Source organism: Scyliorhinus canicula, chromosome 3, assembly GCF_902713615.1.
Source record: "Scyliorhinus canicula chromosome 3, sScyCan1.1, whole genome shotgun sequence".
Taxonomy (NCBI): domain Eukaryota; kingdom Metazoa; phylum Chordata; class Chondrichthyes; order Carcharhiniformes; family Scyliorhinidae; genus Scyliorhinus; species Scyliorhinus canicula.
Genome location: NC_052148.1, coordinates 71879226 through 71902606, shown reverse-complemented (window position 1 = coordinate 71902606; position 23381 = coordinate 71879226). Strand labels below are relative to the sequence as shown.

The window sequence follows — 23381 nt, the reverse complement described above, 5'->3', positions numbered from 1 at the left end:
AGACAGGGCAGTGTCTGTGGATGTAGCTTATACTGACTTCGAGAAGGCATTCAAAAAGGTTCCTTGTTGAAGAATGTTAGTTAAAATTAAAGTTGATGAAATTGAAGGAAAATTATTGACCCGGTTAGAAGGTAGAAGACAGAAAGTATGAATTAACGGGTACGCACTTCAACTGAAAGGTATCCCAGAAGGTTTAGTGCTGGGCCTTAATTATTCATTGCATTTATTATGATTTAGAAAAAACAATAGTCATATATCCAAGTTTAAAAAAATAAACTTAGCATACCCAATTATTTTTTTTCCCAATTAAGGGCCAATTTAGCATAGCCAATCCCCCTACCTTGCACATCTTTTTGGGTTGTGGAGGCGAGATCCACATAGATACGTAGAGAATGTGCAAACTCCACACAGACAGTGACCCAGGGTCAGATTGAACCAGCATCCTCGGCAGCATGAGACAGCAGTGCTAACCACTGCGCCACCGTGCCGCCCTTGTCATATACCCACATTTACCAGGTAGACAAAGATCGGTGCAAAAAAAAGATAAATTGAAATGGTCAAAAGGGAGGGAGATGGATTGCAACATATTGAAGTGTGAGGTCATCCATGGGGGGGGGGGGGGGGGGGAGACGATAGATCACAGTACTTGTTAAAATGGTGGAAAGTTAGAAACAGTAAAGGGTTAAATATTGGCCTGGACATTAGGGATAACCCCTGCTCTCCTTCAATTACTGCATTGGGATCTTTTAACATCCACCCGAGCAGGCAGATCGGGCCTTGGTTTAATGTCTCATCCAAAGCACAGCACCTCTCACAATGCAATGCATCTTAGCACTGCTGTCTCATGACGCCGAGGACCCGGGTTCGATCCCGGACGTGGGTCACTGTCCTTGTGGAGTTTGTACATTCTCCACGTTTGCGTGGGTTTCACTCCCACAACCCAAAGATGTGCTGGGTAGGTGGATTAGCCACTTTAAATTACCCTTTAATTTGAAAAAAATGAATTGGGCACTCTAAATTTATTTTTTAAAAAGACAATGCAATGCACCAAAGTATGTGCCTTGATTTTTGTGCTAAAACCCTGCAGTGGGATTTGAACCCAAAATATGTGACTCAGAGGCGAGAGTACAATACGGATTCACCAGAATGTTACCAGGGCTTCTAGATTTAAATTATAAAGAGAGATTGCGTTAATTCAGCTTGCATTCCCTGGAATATAGAAGATAATGGGGTAATGTTATTGAGACTGTCAGGATTTCAAAAACAAATAAGGAGACATTTCTGCTGCTGGGGTAGTCTGGGCAATGGCAACATAACTGTAAAAGCAGAGCCAGGCCATTCAAGACAAAAATTAGGAAACACCACTTCATGCGGAGTGGTAGAAGTGAAGAATTCCCACCCTCTAAAAGCAGGAGATGCTAGCCCAACTGATAATTCTAAATGTGAGATTTAACTCTTGGCTAACAAAAACTTATCAAAACGTATTAAGGGCTATGGAGTCAAGGCAGGTCAGTGAAGTTAGACTACAGATCAGCCATGATCTCACTGCTCGATGAAACAGGCTCAAGAGGCTGAATGGCCTACTTCTGTCCCTATGTTTCAAACTGGACCCAGATATAGAAACGATAAAGAAAAAATCTGATAAGAGATTGTCAAAATTCTGGAAGGTTTACTTAAAATAGAGAGAAAATTAAATTCTACTGATCAATGGTAATTGGCGTAAATTTATCATTATCAAAAGAGTAACGGTTTGAAGATTACTTGAATATATGGAGTGGGCAAAAAAGCCATCCCAGATATTAATTGGTGTGAAAAGTGTTTCCTAACATCAATCCTAAACTTGTCTTTTAACAGTTTGTATCCATGTTCTGAAGAACTAGAGTGAAGGTTTAACCAAGTAGTTAAGAATTAACATTTTCCATTTGTTTAGTATCTTATATAGCTTTATAAAAAGTCCTTTCTTCTTCACTTTTTCATGCTGAAGAGTTGAAGTCTTTCCAAACAATTTCTCGTTATTCAGACCTGACACTAGAGATCAGTCCCAAATGGTTTGTTATACCCATTCCAGGATTTGAGCATTTCCCATGTACCTTGATGATCAGAACCAAGTGTAGTGTTCAAGGTGCAATACTGTGCATGACACAGCTTCAGCGTACCAGCCTCATTCTTAACCGCTACTGATCTGACAACATAGCTCGAGAATCCAGTTTGTTCTGCAATGGCTGGGCATTAATATATGCTTCATCAAATTTACCTAGAACATTTTGAAATGCTGCTGCTGGAATCTGCACATTTAAACAACTTCCTCAATAACCAGTACAGTTCTTTACTCCATTATCCTGAGCTTTCTTATAGAAATTTGGTAGCACACTTTACGTTCAAGTTGACATGAATCTCAGATTCTTTTTTCATTATAATTTTCTCTGATGTGTTTTAAATCACTGCTGACTACTTCTGAGAACTAATTTTTGCCAAGTTGAAGTGAACATTACATAGTTTTTGCAGTGGTTCATTATTAGAATCATTAACAGCATGATTTATACACTAGATTGTATCTTGTGTTGAACAAGCTTGAGAATTTCTTCATTCCAGTAACAACTGATGCATTAACCTTTTAATTTGATGCAATAAGTACTGTTCAATTGCGCTTCAATTTAGCAAGCAGTTATTCCTGAAATTAGTGATCGCTATACACTACCAGTTTCAAGTGTTTTTTTTAATGAAGCTATTCCATTAAATCAATTTATTTAATTGTTATTTACACTACTTTTGCATTGATTAAAAGCAGTTTTGGCATTGCATAGGCACAAGCTGCATTGGATAAACTTAACAGCAAAGTGAACCAGATCTAACTGGCAAACAGTCGTAAAACTGAGGCAATAGAATTTTTTTTTAATTCTTTCATAGAATGTGGGCATTGTTGGTAAGGACAGCATTTATTGCCCATTGGTAACTGTCCAAAGATGTGCAGGTTAGGTGGATTGGCCAAGCTAAGTTGCCTCGTGGTGTCCAAAGATGATTAGGTTGTGGGGATAGGGCAGGGTAATGGGCCTAGGTAAGGTGCTCTTTTGGAGGGTTAGTGAAGACACAATGGGCCGAAAGGCCTCCTTCTGCATTGTAGGATTTCTATAAAACTGAATGGCTTGCTAAGCCATTCCAGAGGGAGTTAAAAGTGAACCACATTGCTGTCTGGAGTCAGATGTAGGTCAAACCAGGTAAGGACCAGATGGAGTTTTACATCAAACAACAATAATTTCATGGTCATCATTACTAAAACTAAGGGGCGGCAGGTTGATGCAGTGGTTGGCAGCGCTGCCTCATTGTGCTGAGGATCCGGTTTTGATCCCGGCCCCGGGTCTCTGCGTGAAGTTCGCTCATTCTCCCACTGTCTGCGTGAGTTTCACTCCCACAACAACGATGTGCAAGATAGGTGGATTGGCCAGGCTAAATTGCCCCTTAATTGGAAAAATACATTTTAAAAGTTACTAAAACTAGTTTTATACTCCAGATCTATTCACTGAATTTAAATTTCACCAGATGCCATGGGTTTGGGCTGTTGGATTACTCGTCCATTAACATCATTACACGATCATCTCCACCTAAATTATAACTAGTGTGAACTTCAAAAATTCAGAATGGTCAGCGAGAATGTGTAGGACTTTTTAAAGCTATTCTTTTAGCAGTAAAAAAATTCCATCAGTATCTCTATGATCATTCATTCACCATATGTACCGACCACAAGCCTTTTCAGCGAGTCAAAATGTATTCCTCCCATGGCCTCAGCAAGACTACAGTGCTGGGCTTTTACATTGTCATTGCATCAATACAGCATTGCGTACAGGGCAGGGAAGGACAATGCTAATGCGGACGAGTTAAGTCGTCTCCTTTTACCGGATTTGCCAACTCGTGTATCACTTCCTCCCGGAAGGATTTTCGTACCAGAGAGACTTACCCAATCTCCGGTGAGTGTGGAACAAATTAAGCAATGGATGGCAGAGAGATCACATTCTGTCACAGGTTAAAAGATTTCTGCTGCAAGGATGGCTATCTATCATAGAATATGGTAGGTTGAACCCTTAAGTGAGGCTCAAGGATGAGTTACGTTTGCAGGATGGTTGCAGACTGTGGGGATCGAGAGTGGTTGTTCCACCCCCTGGTTGTTCACAAGTAACGGATACAATTCATAAGACTCATCTAGGTGCCTCTCGAATGAAAAGTCTAGCCAGGCCGTATGTTTGGCGGCCTAATATGGACCATGATTTGGAGAACAAAGTGAAATCCTGTTCTGTATGTCAATCTAGCCAGAAGATGGCACCACTAGCACCATTACATCCATGGGAGTGGCCTGACCATCCTTGGTCGAGAATTCATGTGCAATTTGCAGGTCCTTTCATGGGCCACACGTTTTAGTCATCGTGGATTCACATTCTAAGTGATTAGAAGTATACATCATGAGCAACGTTACAGCTCCCAGTACCATAGAAAAGCTACAGCAAATCTTTGCAACTCATGGGTTACCAGATTCTCTCATTTCTGATAATGGTACAACATTTACGAGAGAGTTGTTCCAAGAGTTTATGTGCGTACCGCACCTTTTCATCCAGCTTCAAATGGTTTAGCAGAGCGATCTGTTCAGACATTGAAGGAAAGATTGAAGACAATGGCAAGTGATACTTTAGGGACAAAGCTCTCACGGTTCTTATTTCAATATTGTATCACACACAAACAACTACGTGACTCTTACTGGCTGAATTATTGATGGGTAGAAGACTGAAGTCTCACCCAGATCTGCTATATCAAGATGTCAAAGCAAAAGTGGGAAAAAGACAAGAAAAGCAGGAGAGGCACGATTGTCATGCTAAGGGGAGAAGTTTCAACCTGAATTATTGTGTTTATATCAGGCATTTTGGCAGTAATCAGCATTGGCTACCTGGAGTTATTCTTAACCAAAATGGTCCAGTATCGTTGGTCATGAAATTGAACCATGGCAGAGTTGTCCACAGGCGCCAAGATCAAATTTGTCTCGTCCATGAATCACAGACAGCACAAGTTCCAGATAACACAATAGAAGGAAATGCAGCTGTGGAATTTCCACAAGAAGTGGTTCCTGTTGTATCAGGGCTTCCAGTGGACTCTACTTCAGGAGAGGGAAACTCGGGCACAGATAGTCAACCTACTCCTGAGCCCACAAGTTCAGATGAACTAAGTCAAGCATCACCAGAGTTGACGGAGTCACCAGAGGTACTGAGAAGATCACCGCTTAGTCACAAAGCTCCTGAAAGACTGACTTATAATTAAGGCATTAGTTTCATTGTATTTCAAAGGGGCTTACAATTTAAGGGGGTTGGGGAGAAGGGTTACGGCATTATTATGCATCTTATTTAAGTCCATTGTCATCAGTAAATGCTGTGACGTCATCAGTTGTCATTACCTATGTATGTTCCTATTTAACTGCTGTTTGTTCTAATTCTATTCTGTTATTGTTATTTCGATGTTTAGCTAACAGCTCCTGTTTTGAGTCCATACTGTATTTTAAAATTTGTTATTTTATATATATTAAAGAAGATTAACTTTATTTGTTAGGGCGGCACGGTGGCACAGTGGTTAGCATTGCTGCCTACGGCGCTGAGGACCCGGGTTCGAATCCCGGCCCTGGGTCACTGTCCGTGAGGAGTTTGCACATTCTCCCCGTGTCTGCGTGGGTTTCGCCCCCACAACCCAAAGATGTGCAGGGTAGGTGGATTGGCTACGCTAAATTGCCCCTTAATTGAAAAAATAATTGGGTACGCTAAATTTATAAAAAAAAAAACTTTATTTGTTAACTTTATTAACAATTACCTTTCTGTGGTTAAGTTACCACAATTGCCCATCCTTAATTTCCCATTAGCGGGTGGCTTCCTAGGCCATTTCAGAGGGTAGTTAATAGTCAATCACATGTAGGCCAGACCAGGTAAGGACAGTAAACTCTCTTCCCGAAAGGACATTAGAGAACCTGAAGGTTTTTACAACAATCAATGATAGTTTTATGGTCATCATTACTGATACTATCTTTAAATTCCAGATTTTATTAATTGGATTTAAATTTCAGCAGCCACAGGGGATTTGAACCCATGTCCCCAGGGCATTAGTCTAGGCCTCTAGATTACTAGTCCAATGACATGACCACTATAGAACATAGAACAGTACAGCACAGAACAGGCCCTTCGGCCCTCGATGTTGTGCCGAGCCATGATCACCCTACTCAACCCACGTATCCACCCTATACCCGTAACCCAACAACCCCCCCCTTAACCTTACTTTTATTAGGACACTACGGGCAATTTAGCATGGCCAATCCACCTAACCCGCACATCTTTGGACTGTGGGAGGAAACCCGAGCACCCGGAGGAAACCCACGCACACGGGGAGGACGTGCAGACTCCACAAAGACAGTGACCCAGCCGGGAATCGAACCTGGGACCCTGGAGCTGTGAAGCATTTATGCTAACCACCATGCTACACTGCTGCCCCTTCCATATAAAACCTTCTCCCTCCAAAATGACTGATCATCCAACAAAATTATCCTGAAGTTTATAAAAATGTTTTGCAGAACACAACTATGTATAAAACACAGGTTTAAAATTTGTACCACATTGAACTTTATTTAATATATACATCTTTACCTGTTCTATGTTTTCTCCTCGTTTCTGCATGGCTTTTATTACGTTCTCGCAGGAGTATCCCATACTAACTATTGTATCTGCACACTGCCTCTCACTTGCAGTCAATGCTTGAAGTGGATCAAAACGTTCCAATCTCTTTGATGCATCTCTGTTGGTTATGGTGACTTTTTCTGCAGCAGGTTGGTTTCCACAATTAACCTATTTTGAAGATAACAGGAAACATTACCTAAATACAAGTTTAAATCAATGGTGTTAATTTATTGAATGTAGAAAATTCCTGAATCTTGCAATAAATTTCTTGAGACATCGTCAAAATTAAAATTTCAGAAATATATATCATTAATCAGATAGCACAGAATAAAAAGCCTTCATTCAAATAACAATCTGAAACGGAATTCTTTAGCCTAAATTAAAATCACAAACAGTAAAGCTGATAAAATGTTCATATTGCACAAATGAGATTTAGCATTCCTTAAATAACATGCCTTAACCTTAGCCTGAAAAAAACATTCCAATTAAATAGGTATTTCCATTTGCCATAATGAACAAAACTTATCAGCAATATTGTGCTCGAAACTATGGCTTTAATGCAATTGGCAGAAAGAACAGTGCCTAATACAACAATGTACTAACCTTCACAATCTCCAAACTAAATATTGCATCAATGAGAGGCTGCTTAACAGCTTCTTGAATGCTGGTGAGAATGTAATAGTTGAAAAGCTGACAGGGTCAACTCTTTTAAATCATTATTGAACGGAGGTACAGTGAATTTATTGTAACTTGAATAGCTAGAGTCAGTTTTGCAACAGATATTTTATGCTGTAATCAAAACACATTCTTGTCAATTCAACTTTCAGTTGGGTTGGTTAATTGTACTCTACTGCACTTTTGTCCCTCTTATACTAGTTTTGTGGAAGCAGTATCCAATTAATACCAAACAGACATTCAAGAACAGACGTAATAAGGGGCTTAAGCCCCTGAACAAGAGATTGTTTGACAGGATCTGATCATATGACTTGCAACCAAAGGTTTTGTTCCATTTAAACCATTACCGAATACTGAAAACAATGCCCAGCCAAAATGTTACTGACCACTATTACCCTTATTAAAACATCTATTACCATTAGATCATGGGTAAACAGTCAAATAATTTGAGGAATGCCACTATAACAATAAAAAATAAGTTAAGTCTTCAGCCAGACTAAATGACAAGTGAAGATAAAAATGAAGCAGAAAATTCTGGAAAATTGCAGCAGGCCTGTCAGCATCTGTAGGGAGAGAAAAGAGCTAATGTTTTGAGTTTGACAAAGTCATCGGACTCAAAATGTTAGCTCTTTTCTCTCCCTACAGATACCGCCAGACCTGCTGAGATTTTCCAGCATTTTCTCTTTTGTTTCAGATTCCAGCATCCGCAGTAATTTGCTTTTATAAAAATGAAGTAATCATTTTAAAAACTCTTTTAATTAGAAAATGTTCATTTATCAGAATTTGAAACATTTCAGGATTAATCTTTATTGGTGTACTAATAAAAAGGCACAGTCACATAGTAAGATGCAATAAAGATGACTATCTCCCACAGTGAGACTATGGTGCCTATACGAATGGCTTAAGTAATTACCTTGCTTTCATGTTATTTTCCTCTCCAAAGATACATCCTTCGTACCTACTTATTAAATAAGAAGCTGAGATATTTTTCCAAATCCTCCCCCAGTTCTAAAAATGTTAATACCTTGTAAAAGTGTTGCTATTCTAAAATCTCCAGTTAAATGCAACAACTCAATATATAACAAAATAATCAAAAGAGCATCTGGAGGGAAGGCGTGAGCAATGGAAAGGATGAAGGAATGTATATTTCTTCACACTTTTCACAGACTCAGGACGCTTCAAAGCATCTTACAGAGAAGTGAAGTACTTTTTGAAATGTAGTTACTATTGTAATGTGTAAAAACACAACATCAATGTGTATGCAGCCTATTACCACAAACAGCATGATATAAATCATCAGATTTTCTACTTTTTGTATTGGCCAGGACACAATGATAGTTTCCTGCTCTTCGAACAGTGCCATGAAATGTTTTACATTCACCAAGAGGGTAGACAGATAAATTGGTTTATTGTCTCAACTGAAAGACAGCATCTCTGACAGTGGAGCACTGTCTCTCTCTCTCGCCTTCCTCCCCCCCCCCCCCCCCCCCCCCCCCAAAACCACCACCACCCACCCACGCACTGGAGTGTCAGATCAGATTATACGCGAAATCTCTGGAGCGCATCTTGAATCCACATTTCCAACTCAGAAGCCAGTGTTACTGCTGAACCATGACTCGTTTATAGTGGACGTGTGTCTACTGCCAACATTTCCTCTCAACTATGCAAGTGTGCGGCAATGCAGCAATCAGAAATATGCCGAGTAGGGGACCAACAGTCTGTGCACAAACAACGGTTCCTTTAAAATTAATGGGAATACTTGGCCATCTGACAATCTTAAAGGAGCAGCACAGTGGAGAGACATTAGAGGAAACAATAACTACAACCATAATTCTTTGATCAATTACAAGATTAATCTCTATTTTTATTTACCTGAATGGCTTGATTTGTTATGAGCAGTTCAAAACAGCCAAATACCATGAATTACAAAGCATTTTTAATAGATTTTTTTTTAAAATACAACCAAAGAACAGTGCAATGGGTTTGATTTTACCAATGTCTTCATGTAGAATGATAGCATAGGAACATGAAAATTAGGAGCAGGAATAGGTAATTCTACTCTTGAGCCTGTCTGCCATCCTGGAGTCTTGTTTGTGGCTACAGAAACACCTATCTATTCCCCCGACAATTGAATCCCCTATAACTATTGCATTCTCCCACTTTTACACCTCCCCTCTGCAGCAGAACCAACCATCGTCCAACAAATCTGGCTGTTGCTGCTTTCCCGTGAAAGGTCTTTCCCCTCAACAGTATCCAAAACGGTATATTTGTTTTGCAGTGGAATGGCTATAGGATATTCCTGCACTGCCTGCCTTGCTCTGCCTGGTGGTCACCCATTCCCTTCCTGCTTGTGGAGTCTGAGCTGTGGTGCAACCACCACTCTCTATGTGCTATCCACGATACTCTCCGCCTCGTGGATACTCCACAGAATCCCGAGCCGCCGCTCCAGCTCTGAAACTCAGGCTTCCAGGAACACACATGCTGGTCCTCGGAACTGGAAATGTTCCTGGTCTCCCATATGGAGCAAGAAGAGCAGACCATGGCTTGGAGCTCTGCTGCCATGTCCTACCGTTTAAATTAAATTTACACTTTTATCACATAAATTACATAGTATTAACTAATATTAACTAGGGCCCTTCTCTGCTCCTTGTTATTATAGAATATATAAATGCACTCACCCAATCAGCTCTTTTGATTTCCTAGTTCTGCTTTTAGATTCACTTTTCCTTTATCTTCCAAGCTTTGTTCCCCGTTATCATTTTCTGTTATTTAAGTTTCAGCTATTTAGACACAGTGCCTAGTATCAGTTACTCACCAACCAATCAGCTTACCTCTTTCCTGTCATATCACTGTTGGTTTTTGTTCTTCAAACCCAATACGCTGCTTGAACAGCAAAAGGCCCCAAGCCTCACAATCCCTTTATCCTCCGCTCCCAGTGAGTGTCCCTCGTGGGTCCGGTGCTCTCTGCTGCCTGAAGATGTGGGGACCCCAAGGATCCCTTTATCCTCCACTCTCAGTGGAGTGTCCCTTGTGGGTCCGGTGCTCTCTGCTGCCTGAAGGTGTGAGGACCCCAAGGATCCCTTTATCCTCCGCTCTCAGTGGAGTGTCCCTTGTGGGTCCGGTGCTCTTTGCTGCCTGAAGGTGTGAGGGCCCCAAGCCTCGCATTCCCTTTATCCATCGCTCCCAGTAGAGTCCCTTGTCGGTCCGGTGCTCTCTACTGCCGGAAAGAGAGTGAGGGCCCTGAGCCTCATGTTCCCTTTATCCTCTGCTTCCAGTAGAGCTTCCCTCACAGCTCCGGTGCACTCTGCTGGCTGAATTTTCTGTTTGTAGGATATGGGCTTTCAACAATTAACTAGATGTCAACCATTCAACTGCAACTGCAGCACTGGGATAACACTGAGCAATGGAATCAATTTAGGTCAAAATAAATACAAATATATTTTAAGCTACTGCCTAAAGAGCTTCATCAATTCCCAATTTTATTTTTAAAATGATCGACTGTATCCTGAAATTTATTCTGCTGTTTGGCTGAATAAACACATAATTCCTGGCTTTGTTCCTTGTGTATTGTAGTCTAGTTTACTTGCACAAAAGTCGTACTGCACTAGCACCTTCTATGATACCCTCCACATGATACTGGGGAACTTAAAATGGGAAGATGCGAGGAAAGGAAAAGAGAGATAGTAATACCAGGGTGCATTGCCTGTACAGCAGCCATTTATTGTAAATTAATTTTGAGATCAACTGAATCTGTAAGTGCTTGAGTAACACATTTTGCTGACTGAAAAAGGAGGCAATGAAGGTAGGAGTGACAACTTTGAAACAATGAGCTTGTATCAATTCCACTTATTTCATCCACCTATATACAATGATTTTTTGCACAAGTAAAGCAAGGTTAATAGAACTGTTGAAAATGAAGAAGTCATCAGTTCCTTGATTTACCTCAACACAGCATATTTCACAAAAGTCCATGCAACCAGATCGAGAGCAGACACAGTACAATAAAACCTTTTGTTAGTTATTCTGTCAAACTGCACAGACTACAAAAATACTCGAATGTCGATACACAGACATGTGCACTTCTGTGTGCTTTGCAGGTCAAAAACAAGACAGGACAATGGTTTCCCATTTTGTACAGAAGTACGATCCCAGACACATAGATGAATGCCATTTCTAAATGTCAATAAAACACAGATGAGATAATTAACTGGTTTTAAATTTTAACTGACATTATTTCCATTGAAGCAACATTACCTGGGGGGAAACTACTTTTCTCCCTTTCAGCCTTGCTCTCTTACCAGTCTGTGCCTCCCTCTTTCTTTCTTCAATCCCGCCTCAATATCAGAGATCATTGAAGACAAAGAAAATACTCTGTGCATGCAGTAAGAACAGTGGTGTCCCACAGCGATATGTGCTGGGTCCCTATTATTCATCATAGACATAGATGACTGTGGGGGTTAGGATCAGTAAGTTTGCGGATGTCACAAAGAGTGGTCGGGTGGTTAACAGTGTGGTTGAGTATCTTGGGTTAAAGAAAGATATAGATGGGATGGTCAAGTGGTCAGATAAGTGGCAGATGGAATTTAACCCTGAAAAGTGTATGGTGATACACTTTGGAAGGAGTAATTTGACAAGGAAGTATTCAATGAATGGCACGACACTGGGAAGTTCTAAGGAACAAATGGGCCTTGGCGTGTTTGTCCATAGATCTATGAAGGCAGGAGGGCAGGTTAAGAGGGTGTTGGAAAAAGACAATGGGACACTTTGCTTTATCAATCGAGGCATTGATTACAAAAGCAGGGAGGTCATGTTGGAGTTGAATAGAACTTTGGTAAGGCCACAGCTGGAGAACTGCGTACAATTCTGGTCGCCACATTATAAAGGATGCGATTGCACAGAGGGGGTGCAGAGGAGATTCACCAAGATGTTGCCTGGGATGGAACATCTAAGTTGTGAAGAGAGGTTGGATAGGCTTGGGTTGTTTTGTTGGAGCAGAGAAGACGGAGAGGTCATCTGATCAAGGTGTACAAGATCATGGGGACCAGTTTAGCTCAGTTGGCTAGTCGGCTGGTTCATCATGCAGAGCGAGGTCAGCAGTGCGGGTTCAATTCCCTTACCAGCTGAGGTTATTCATGGTAAAGTCTTCTCAACCTTGGTATGGTGCTCTTCAGGTTAAATCACCACCAGTCAGCTTTCCTCTTCAAAGGGGAAAGAAGCCTATGGTCATCTAGGACTATGGTGACTTTACCTTCAAAGATTATCAGGAGCATGGACATGGTGGATAGGGAGCAACTGTTCTCCTTAGTTGAAGGGTCAGTCACGAGGGGACACAAGTTCAAAGTGATTGGCAGGAGGTTTAGGGAGGGGGGGGCGGGGATTTGAGGGAAAACTTTTTACCCAGAGGGTGCTGACAGTCTGGAATGCACTGCCTGGGATGGTGGTAGAGGTGGGTTGTCTCACATCCTTTAAAAAGTGCCTGGATAAGCATTTGCACGTCATAACATTCAAGTGCTGGCTAATAGGATTAGGTAAGCAGGTCAGGTATTTTTCATGTGTCAGTGCAGACTCAATGGGCCAAAAGGGCCTCTTCTGCACTGTATTTTACTGTGATTCTGAAATAAATGCCAGAATAGTTCTGATACATCTTGGGAAAATAGATATGCCACTCATGATCAGAATGCATATTCCAAATTCATCTCATGGCATCAGAACTCTGGAAAAAAGATGAGCTCTAAGTCCAAGAACAATACAGCATAGAAACAGGCCCTTCGGCCCTCCAAACCCGTACCGGTCATGAAACCATCCTTAGCCAAAACCCTCAGCACTTCCTAGTACCGTATCCTTCTATACCCATTCTATCCAGGTATTTGGATTGGATTGGATTTGTTTGTCACGGGTACCAAGTTACAGTGAAAAGTATTTTCCTGCGAGCAGCTCTAACAGATCATTTAGTACATGAAAATAAAATAAAAAGAAAATCCATAATAGGGCAACACAAGGTACACAATGTAAATACATAGACACCAGCATCGGGTGAAGCATACAGGGGTGTAGTATTAATCAGGTTTGTCCATAAGAGGGTCGTTTAGGAGTCTGGCAACAGTGGGAAGAAGCTGATTTTGAATCTGTTTGTGCGTTTTTTCAGACTTTTGTAATTACTGCCCGATGGAAGAAGTTGGAAGAGTGAGTAAGTCGAATGGGAGGGCCCTTTGATTATGCTGCCCACATTCCCAAAAGGCAGTGGGAGGTGTAGATAGTCAATGGATGGGAGGCAGGTTTATGTGATGGACTGGGCTGTGTTCACGACTCTCTGGAGTTTCTGTCGGTTTTGGGCCAAGCAGTTGCCATACCAGGCTGTGATGCAGCCAGATAGGATGCTTTCTAGGTGCATCTGTAAAAGTTGGCAAAAGTCAGTGTGGACATGCCGAATTTCCTTAGTTTCCCGAGGAAGTAGAGGTGCTGTTGTGCTTTCTTGGTGGTAGCATCGACGTTGGTGGACCAGGACAGATTTTTGGTGATGTGCACACCTAGGGATTTGAAGCTGTCAAGCATCTCCACCTCGGCCCCGTTAATGCAGACAGGGGTGTGTACAGTACTTTGCTTCCTGATCAATGACCAGCTCTTTCGTTTTGCTGGCACTGAGGGATAAATTGTTGTTGTTGCACAACTCTATCTCCCTGTATTCTGACTCGTCGTTGTTCGAGATCCGACCCACTATGGTCGTATCGTCAGCTAACTTGTAGATGGAGTTGGAACTAAATTTTGCCATGCAGTCATGTGTGTATAGGGATTATAGCAAGGGGCTAAGTAAGCAGCCTTGCAGGGCCCTGGCATTATATAATAATAATGATCTTTATTATCACAAGTAGACTTACATTAACACTGCACTGAAGTTACTGTGAAAAGTCCCTAGTCGCCACATTCCGGCACCTGTTCGGGTACACAGAGGGAGAATTCAGAATGTCCAAATTACCTAATAGCATGTTTTTTGGGACTTGTAGGAGGAAACCGAAACACCCCGAGGAAACCCACGCAGACACGGGTAGAATGTGCAGACTCCGTACAGACAGTGAACGAAGCCGGGAATCGAACCAGGGACGCTGGCGCTATGAAGCCATAGTGCTAACCACTATGCCACAGAACTATTGAGGACTATCGTGGAGGAAGTGCTGTTGTTTATTCTTACGGAGTGTGGTTTGTGGATCAGAAAGTCGAGGAGCCAGCTGCAGAGTGAGGAGCTAAGTCCTAGGTTTTGGAGCTTTGATATGAGCTTGGCTGGGATTATGGTGTTGAAGGCGGAGCTGTAGTCAATAAATAGGAATCTGATGTAGGAGTCCTTGTTGTCGAGATGCTCTAGGGATGAGTGTAGGGCCAGGGAGATGGCATCTGCTGTGGACCGGTTGCGGCGGTATGCGAATTGCAGTGGATCTAGGCATTCTGGGAGAATAGAGTTGATGTGCTTCACGACCAACCTCTCGAAGCACTTCATTACAATTGATGTCAGGACCACCAGACGGTAGTCATTGAGGCAGGTTGCCTGGTTCTTCTTTAGCATCAGTATGATGGTGGTCTTCTTGAAGCAGGTGGGAACCTCGGAGCGGAGTAGGGACATTTTTCGAGATGCCTTTTGAACACCGTTAATGTATCTGCTTCCAAAACCTCCCCTGGCAACACATTCCAGGCACTCACCACCTCGGTGTAAAAAAACCTGTCTCTTAAATCTAAAGCCTTTGGGAAAGATTGAGAATTAAGTAAACATGAACAAAAGCCTCATAAGCTCGCAACCTCACAAATAAGGCTGGAGTCATTTGCTCACTGTGCAAGTTTGATGCTGAAATAGGGAGCATTAAAGCTATCCAGCAAGATAAGGGCTATCCTGAATAGATGACTGCTTGCTGTATATTGTTTGGGCCCGTGGCTGCCACTTTCAGTCCTAAAAAGTGCCCAGTATACCTCAGATTACCCTGGAAGGGCAAGGTGTCTCAAGAATTTGAGCAACAGGTGAAGCTAGATGTTTCACCCTGCTACAATACAGTAGGAACACAAGTGGTATTTGTCACTAACCGAATTCTGCCGCCAAATCAAAAAGACATTCAACCTAATAATAATAATAAATCGCTTATTGTCACAAGTAGGCTTCAATGAAGTTACTGTGAAAAGCCCCTAGTCGCCACATTCCGGCGCCTGTTCGGGGAGGCCGGTACGGGAAGTGAACCCGCGCTGCTGGCATTGTTCTGCATTGCAAGCCAGCTGTTTGGCCCACTGTGCTAAACCGGCCCCTCAAATACACAAATGAGCAATGTGGCATATAGATTTCAGTGACGGTGTGATGCTAGGTATGTAGGTCATACATCCCAAAGACTGGCGGATGGTATTAAATAACTTGTCCCTTCAGACAAAGAACATATACGCGCCTGGTTCAACTAAACAAAACAGGCAATAGGCATTCTCTGGTTCATTCCCCAGGCCTTCTGATTTGAATTTAAACAAAGCTTGGCAGTAAACGGTCAGTCATCAGTTAACTGGAGCATTCTCCATGGCAACACCTCTACCAATCAAAGTCCACTTGACAACCCATCAGCACTCTCGTGTCATGAAATATATATGTTAAAAGCAAATTACTGCAGATGCTGGACTCTGAAACCAAAAAGAAAATGCTGGAAAATCTCAGCAGGTCTGGCAGCATGTGTAGGGAGAGAAAAGAGCTAACGTTTCGAGTCCAGATGACCCTTTGTCAAAGCAGCTTGGTGGGTTGGTCATACTCAATTGCCCTTTAATGTCCAGGGATATGCAGGTTAAGTGTAGTTAAGGGGTTGCGGAATAGGGGTGGAGCCCAAGTTACGGTGCTCTTTCAGAGAATCGGTGCAGACCCGACAGGCCAAATGGCCTCTTTCTGCACTGTAGGGATCCTATGATTCTATGAAGGCTATAACTATGTTGCAAGCAGTTCAGAGAAGGATTATTAGACTAATACCTGGAACCGGTGGGTTGTCATTGAGGAAAGGTTGGACAGGTTTGTATCTACTGGAGTTCAAAAGAGTGAGAGGCAACTTGATTGAAACATAAGATCCGGAGAGGTCTTTGGCAGGGTGAATGTGGAAAAGGTTCCTCTTGTGGGATAATCTAGGACTAGGGGTCACTTTTTAAAAATAAGGGGTTGCTCATTTTTTTTAATAATCTTGATTAGTGGCACAAGTAGGCTCGAGGAGCCAAGTGACCTACTTCTGCTTCTAATTTGTACTTTTTATATGTATATTCGTACATTTGCTATTCCTACAAAATGTCCTATGAGTGTGTTGGAAAACAAAGATTAATATTTAATTTATGTATGTATTGGTAAATTTTAGAAATAAGGTATAGTTTTGAGTGGGTTTAATTTAATGTTTCTGTGCCTGGAAGGGTAAAAACCTATACTTTTACAAGTAGGCTTACATTAACACTGCAATGAAGTTACTGTGAAAATCCCCTTGTCCCCACACTCTGCCACCTGTTCAGGTACACTGAGGGAGAATTCAGAATATTCAATTCTCCTAACAAGCACGTCTTTCGGAACTTGTGGGAGGAAACTAGAGCACCAGGAGGAAACCCATGCAGACACAGAAAGAACGTGCAGACTCCACAGATAGTGACCCAAGCCGGGAATCAAACACAGGTCCCTGGCGTTGCAAAGCAACGGTGCTAACCATTGTGCTACCTTGCCGCCCATTAGAGAGGGCTACGACGTGATGAGTAAATAACCAGCAGATATATGCGGGTGTTGTTCATCAACTGGGCCTCGTGAGGTAGAGAAGCTGTTAAGTTTTAATTTAGCTAATTTGACTGCAGTTAAAGATAGGTAGCTCTCACAACTCTGCAAGAAGCAGTTGGTATTAGAAGGCTAAAGAGGGATCATCTCTCTCAGCCTTTCTAGATGAAAAAACATACTGTGGAATAATGGTTAAGGAAACAGATACCTTGTCACGGGTGGATGGTTCTAGGGTTGAGCCGGGCTGGGGGCTCGCAATTTTCGGGGTAGCATCGGAACCGGGAATGCAGGAGGCAAAAGAGGCCTTCTGGCCTTTGCGTCCTGGTAGCCCGGCACAGGATTCTTTTACAGTGGAAGGATGCGAAACCCCCAAGCGCGGAATCCTGGATCAACGACATGGCTGGGTTCATCAAACTGGAGAGGGTCAAGTTTGCCCTAAGGGGGTCAGTGCAAGGGTTCTTCCGGCGGTGGCAGCTGTTCGCTATGGGGGATGGGTGTGTGGTTCATGGTTTCATGCTCATTATTTTTGTTAATTTATTGCTATTGTATTGGGGGGGGGTTACTGTTTTTCTTTGCTTTGTTGGTAAAAATTTGTTGAAAATTTGAATATAGATTATTTTTTTTTAAAAGGAAACAGATGCCGGAAATCTAGGAAACTAGAGAAATTAAGAAAAGTTTCCAAGAAGTTTGGAGTTAACGGAACAGAGGAAACTGGGAACCAGAACAGATCACTGTTCTGTTAAGTCACAACGAGTTGAAAAGGAATTGGATTGTCAGAGGCCAGAAAGATCTCTGCAGTAGTACCAAAGGCAACATGGTGGCACAGTTAGCATTGCTGCCTCACAGCACCAGTGACCTGGGTTCATTGCCGTTCTTGGGTGGCTGCCTGTGTGGAGTTTGCATATTCTCGCTGTGTCTGCGTGGGTTTCCTCTGAGTGCTTTGGATTCCTCCCTCAGTCCAAAGATGTGCAGGTTAGGTGGATCAGCCATGCTAAATTGGTGTCCAGGAAATGTGAGGTGGCATTATGGGGATTAGACAGGGAAGTGGACCTGGTTGAAGTGCTCTTTCGGGGAGTCAGTGCAGACATGATGAGCCAAATGGCCTCCTTCTGCACTGTAAGGATTCCATGAAACCTGAAGGGAGAGGTGTAAAACCCAAGAAACCTTGATGGTGGCGGCGGCGGGGGTGGAGGGATGCTGCAAAGTTTTATGGAGCATCTTAAAGGAGGTGAGAGAGAGATGAATAGGTGGACAGGTTTAGCGAGGGAAGACTTGAGTTTAAGGCCTAGATGACTGATGGCACATCTCGCAATGGAGGACCAAAGGATGTGGAGTATACATAGGATGCCACGGTTGGAAGAACGGAGAATTTCCAAGTGATTGCAGATGATCTGGAATAATAGGAAACCTGAGGATTTAGTTAGAGGTCCTCAGAAAAAGATATAATTCTTATTCCAATATGAGGCATTATGACTAAGTAGCCTAAGTAACTAATAATTGTGAAATCCACCTTCGCTTTGCCAAGGATATTCTTTTACTAACTGTGGAAGTAATGTACTGTCTCTTCATTTCCAGAAGTATAATCATCCATTTTGCTCTGCAAAATTGTCCTCCCCATCAAAGGGGCCCCCAGCTCAAACCCCCCCCAGGCCGCCACAACCAAGCAAGCATTGGGGCATTCCCCGCAATATCTTGGCATTGAGCCATAAGGAAAAGCCCAAAACAAAACCAGTATGTCAGCTGAACAAAATCCTTTGGGTTACAGAACAGACTCCAAGATCCAGAGAAGCCGGGCAGCATGGTGGCACAGTGGGTTAGCCCCACTGCCTCACAGCACCGAGGTCCCAGGTTCGATCCCGGCTCTGGGTCACTGTCAGTGTGGAGTTTGCACATTCTCCCCGTGTCTGCGTAGGTTTTGCCCCCACAACCCAAAGATGTGCAGGCTAGGTGGATTGGCCACGCTAAATTGCCCCCTTAATTGGAAAAAATGAATTGGGTACTCTAAATTTAAGATAAAGAAAAAAAGATCCACAGAAGCCACCCAGTTTGCTATCTCAGGGATCTCACTTATTAAGCTCTTTTTAAGGGCCCAGTATGACCTTTACCACGGTTTGAAGCCGTGTTACCTGGAAAACCCATCTGCTCCAGTCATGTGGGCTTAGGAAATGGGAGAAGAGAATTCAAAAACAGCATGAGGCAATGGTCAGATCAGCAGTCCAGGGCAAAGGAGGTCACCATCATATTGGTTTAAAATTTCAATATGCCATCATTACGGATGAAGATATAATTATAAATTCTATGTAAATACATAGAATTTACTGCATCACTAAGCCACAGCATTTACGGACAGCAGGATACACTCACCACCACCAATTTAATATGGATTAATAGGATGTAGGAGTAGATGGTGGGACAAAGGTTCACTCTAGAGTCACTGATTCTAACTTTCTGGTGTAATGCACTGAAAGTCTCTGAATGGAGGAATGCTATTTATTTTCTGCTGACAAGAAACAGTTAATAGAAGTGAACTGATTCAGTTAACTTAAATTTCACCGTGATGACTGTACAATATATGTGCTCTATACAAGATTATACGGTAAAAATATGCTCACACAAGTTATTACACACTTGAACACACAGAATTAGTCGGAGGAATCTGCAACCAAAATTCAGGCAGTTAATTTGAAAACAATGTCTTACCAGCTTTGCTGCAATGTGAGATAACTCTGTTCCAGTTGTTGACATAACTGGTGAAACATCTGACCTCGAAGAAGACAACAGTGCTGTGGTGTTATCAATTCCAAGCTCAAAACTTGAAGAGGAACATATGGATGCAACAGAGAAGTTATGTCCATTCACACTGCTAGCTCTGTATTGCTCACAGTTCTTTACTGAATTAAACAAAGTACCATTAGGTAGGCTTGAGCTGTGGAAAGTACCAGTGAGTTTAGCAGCCTTCTGCTCACTCTCATCAGAATCCAGTTTAGGAAAGGACAGAGATTTGATATTGCTGACAGTTGAAGCAGAAGGGAGAGATACTTTGGCAGAGAAGGGCACTTTTTCACAGTTCTCTAACTGCGGCAAATTTATGAGGCCATTTGGCTTGTGAAGAGATTTGAAGTCTGAGGTAGCCTCCTCAGCTGAGGCCTGCACTTCTGGGCTTGGTGATGCATCTGTGGATCCCACAATCTGTACATCCAGGCCATTATCCAATTGTGGAATAATCATTGGTCGTGAACTCGCCTGAACTTCGAGAATGTTTTTGAGTTCCTCCTTATCATTTAGCGTTTTCAACTCCAGTTTATCAAAAGGATCCTCTTCACTTTCAAAGTCTGCAAGATTGAATTTAGTTGTGAAAGGAGGACTTGGGTCTTTTTGTGTTACAGCTTTGCTATTAGCTGGCATTGGGGTGAGAATATTGTTGTGCCTTAGACTGGCATGTAGAGGATTAATAGTTAGTGGAAATGCTGAAGAGTGTGGTCCATCAGTATACTGGATTCCACTTTTTCTCTCCAAGAATGCTTTTGATTCAGCAGTCACTGAAGAAGCTTCCCTGTTTAAACTTGCTGCCTCTTGTGTAGCTTTAATTTGTTTTATTTCTTCAGCCCATTCTATCGTCCTCTTCTCAAAAGAGAAATCATACTATAAAAAAAAGAAACATCACAGTTTACTGTTAGAAACTAAGGAATAATTTGAGATCTCAGCTGACAAACTTTTCATCAATTTACTTAAGAAAATACCAAGCGTTTAATAAAACCATTACATTGGAAAAGTAGGTGACCCACTTTGAATGTAAAACAGCAGCAGAATTATTTCAATATATGCGACCACCTGCAGTGTGCAGGACTGAAGATGTTAAGGAGCGACAAGGTCATGAAGAGATTTAAACAGGAGTGTGAGCACACTGGGGGAATTAATAGACAAAGTACATCAATCAACAGGAGTAACAGATGAAGGAATTTAGTGTAGATAGGATCCAAACACACAGCCGCTACCATCTAGAAGGACACGGGTAACTGACACATGGGAACACCATCATCTGGAAGTTCACCTCCAAGTCACTCGCCATCCTGATTTGGAAATATATTGCGGTTCCTTCGCTATCACTGAGTCAATATCCTGAAACTCCCTCCCTATCAGCACTACGAGTGTAAAAGTCGCCACAGTCCCAGTGGACCATAGGCTGCTCTTCTCTTTGGGAGCGGACTGATTGTGATTTAACCTAAGAGTCACCACACCTCAGGCAAGGGGCAAGGTTGAGAAGGCGTGCCTTCGTGAATAAACTCAGCTGGTATCCACAGCATAGGGACTGCAGGAGTTCAAGAAGGCAGCTCACCACCACAGTCTCAAGGACAATTAAGGGTGGGTAATAAATGCTGGTCCAGCCAGCATCTCCCACATCCCATAAATGAATAAAAAATGCAAGAGTTTTGAATAAGAGAAATTTATTGAAAGAGGAAGATACAAATCGAGCTGGGAGTACTGGAATAGTCACACAGAAAGGTGACAAAGATGAGAAAGAGTTTCAGTAACAAATGGGCTGAAACAGGGAAGATTTAGGTTGATGTTACAGAAATGGGAGTAGGTGGTCTTTGCAACGAACAAGATATTGAATCAAAAGCTCAGTTCAGGGGTCAACAATGGCACCAAAATTGCGAACAGATGGTTCAACCTGAGACAGTAGCCGGGAAGAAGGTAGCAAACACTCATGAGGTTGCAAAGTTTATGGTGGGGTCAAAGGTGATGATTTCAGACTTTGTAATGCTTCACTGAGTTGTGGCTCAATCCAGGCTGGATAACGTACAGTCCAACAACAGAGACATCAAAAGGGCCGCGCAAGGTGGAGAACAATTAGACAGTTTATATTGAGAGCGAACCCTGGTCCCATGTCTTCAGATTATGTTGCCAAAGGATAGCATGTAGGTAAAAAAAGAGGAGGGGGACAGGAATAGATCCATAGGGGCTACAGAGGTGGAAAGGAAAGCGACAGTTGGAAATATTCAAGCTATGACAAGATGGGAAAGCAGCACCCACTGACCCAATGACAACAAGAGAGCAGCAATTGACAAGAAAGACTACCAGGTTAGTGCACCATGGTTACAGTCACAAAGTGTATCATTTGTAAATTTTACAGGACAGTGCCACATGTAGAAACCGGATTGAAGACATCTCAGCATGGATTTCATAGAATTTACAGAGCCGAAGGAGGCCATTCAGCCCATCGAGTCTGCATCAGCTCTTGGAAAGAGCACCCTACCCAAGGTCAACCACCACCCTATCCCCATAACCCAGTAATCCCACCCAACACTAAGGGCAATTTTGGACACTAAGGGCAATTTATCATGGCCAATCCACCTAACCTGTACATTTTTGGACTGTGGGAGGAAACCGGAGCACCCGGAGGAAACCCACGCACACACAGGGAGGATGTGCAGACTCCGCACAGACAGTGACCCAAGCCGGAATCGAACCTGGGACCCTGGAGCTGTGAAGCTATTGTGCTATCCACAATGCTACCGTGCTGAAAAAGAAACCGTGCAAGAAAGATGCGCATTGACCCAGGAGATAAGTACACATTCAAGACTTTAATAGGAAAGAAAGTTTTCAGATGGGTCAGTAACTAGCAAGACCGGGGGGGGGGGGGGGGGGGGGTTCAGTGGGATTCGGATTTGTATTTGTATATTGCCACGTATACCTAGGTACAGTGCAAAATATTGTTCTGCGTACAGTCCAGACAGATCATTCCATACATGAAAAAGAAACATGGGGCACACATAAATACACAATATAGATACAGGCATCAGGTGAAGTATACAGGAGTGTAGTACTACTCAGTAGAGAAGATGTGTGAAGAAATCAGTTCAGTCCATAAGAGGGTCATTCAGGAGTCTGGTAACAGCGGAGGAAAAGCTGTTTATGAAGCTACTAGTGCGTGTTCTTAGACGTTTGATCTCCTGCCCGATTGAAGAAGTTGGAAGAGTGAATAAGCTGGGTGGGAGGGGTCTTTGATTATGTTGCCCGCTTTCCAAAGGCAGCGGGAGATGTGGACAGAGTCCATGGATGGGAGGCGACTCACGTGATGGACTGGGCTGTAGTCAGGACTCTTTGTAGTTTCTTTTGGTCTTTGGCCGAGCAGTTGCCATACCAGGCTGTGATAAAGTCAGATAGGATGCTTTCTCTGGTGCATCTATAAAAGTTGGCAAGAGTCAATGTGGTAATGCTGAATTGCCTTAGTTTCCTGAGAAAGTATGGGTGTTGTTGTGCTTTCT

The 23381-nt window shown here is 42.6% G+C and overlaps 1 protein-coding gene across 2 annotated transcripts in view; it reads right to left on the bottom strand.

The window, feature by feature from the left end:
• ubap1 (ubiquitin associated protein 1) overlaps nucleotides 1-23381 on the bottom strand; it is a 91503-nt gene that overhangs the window by 12554 nt on the left and 55568 nt on the right. For both annotated transcript variants that reach the window (XM_038790697.1, XM_038790696.1), the window contains exons 4-5: nucleotides 19813-20754; nucleotides 6663-6860 (exon numbers count right to left, since the gene is read on the bottom strand). In XM_038790697.1, the coding sequence (XP_038646625.1) occupies nucleotides 6663-6860; nucleotides 19813-20754 (1140 nt within the window). The remainder of the gene's footprint in view (nucleotides 1-6662; nucleotides 6861-19812; nucleotides 20755-23381) is intronic.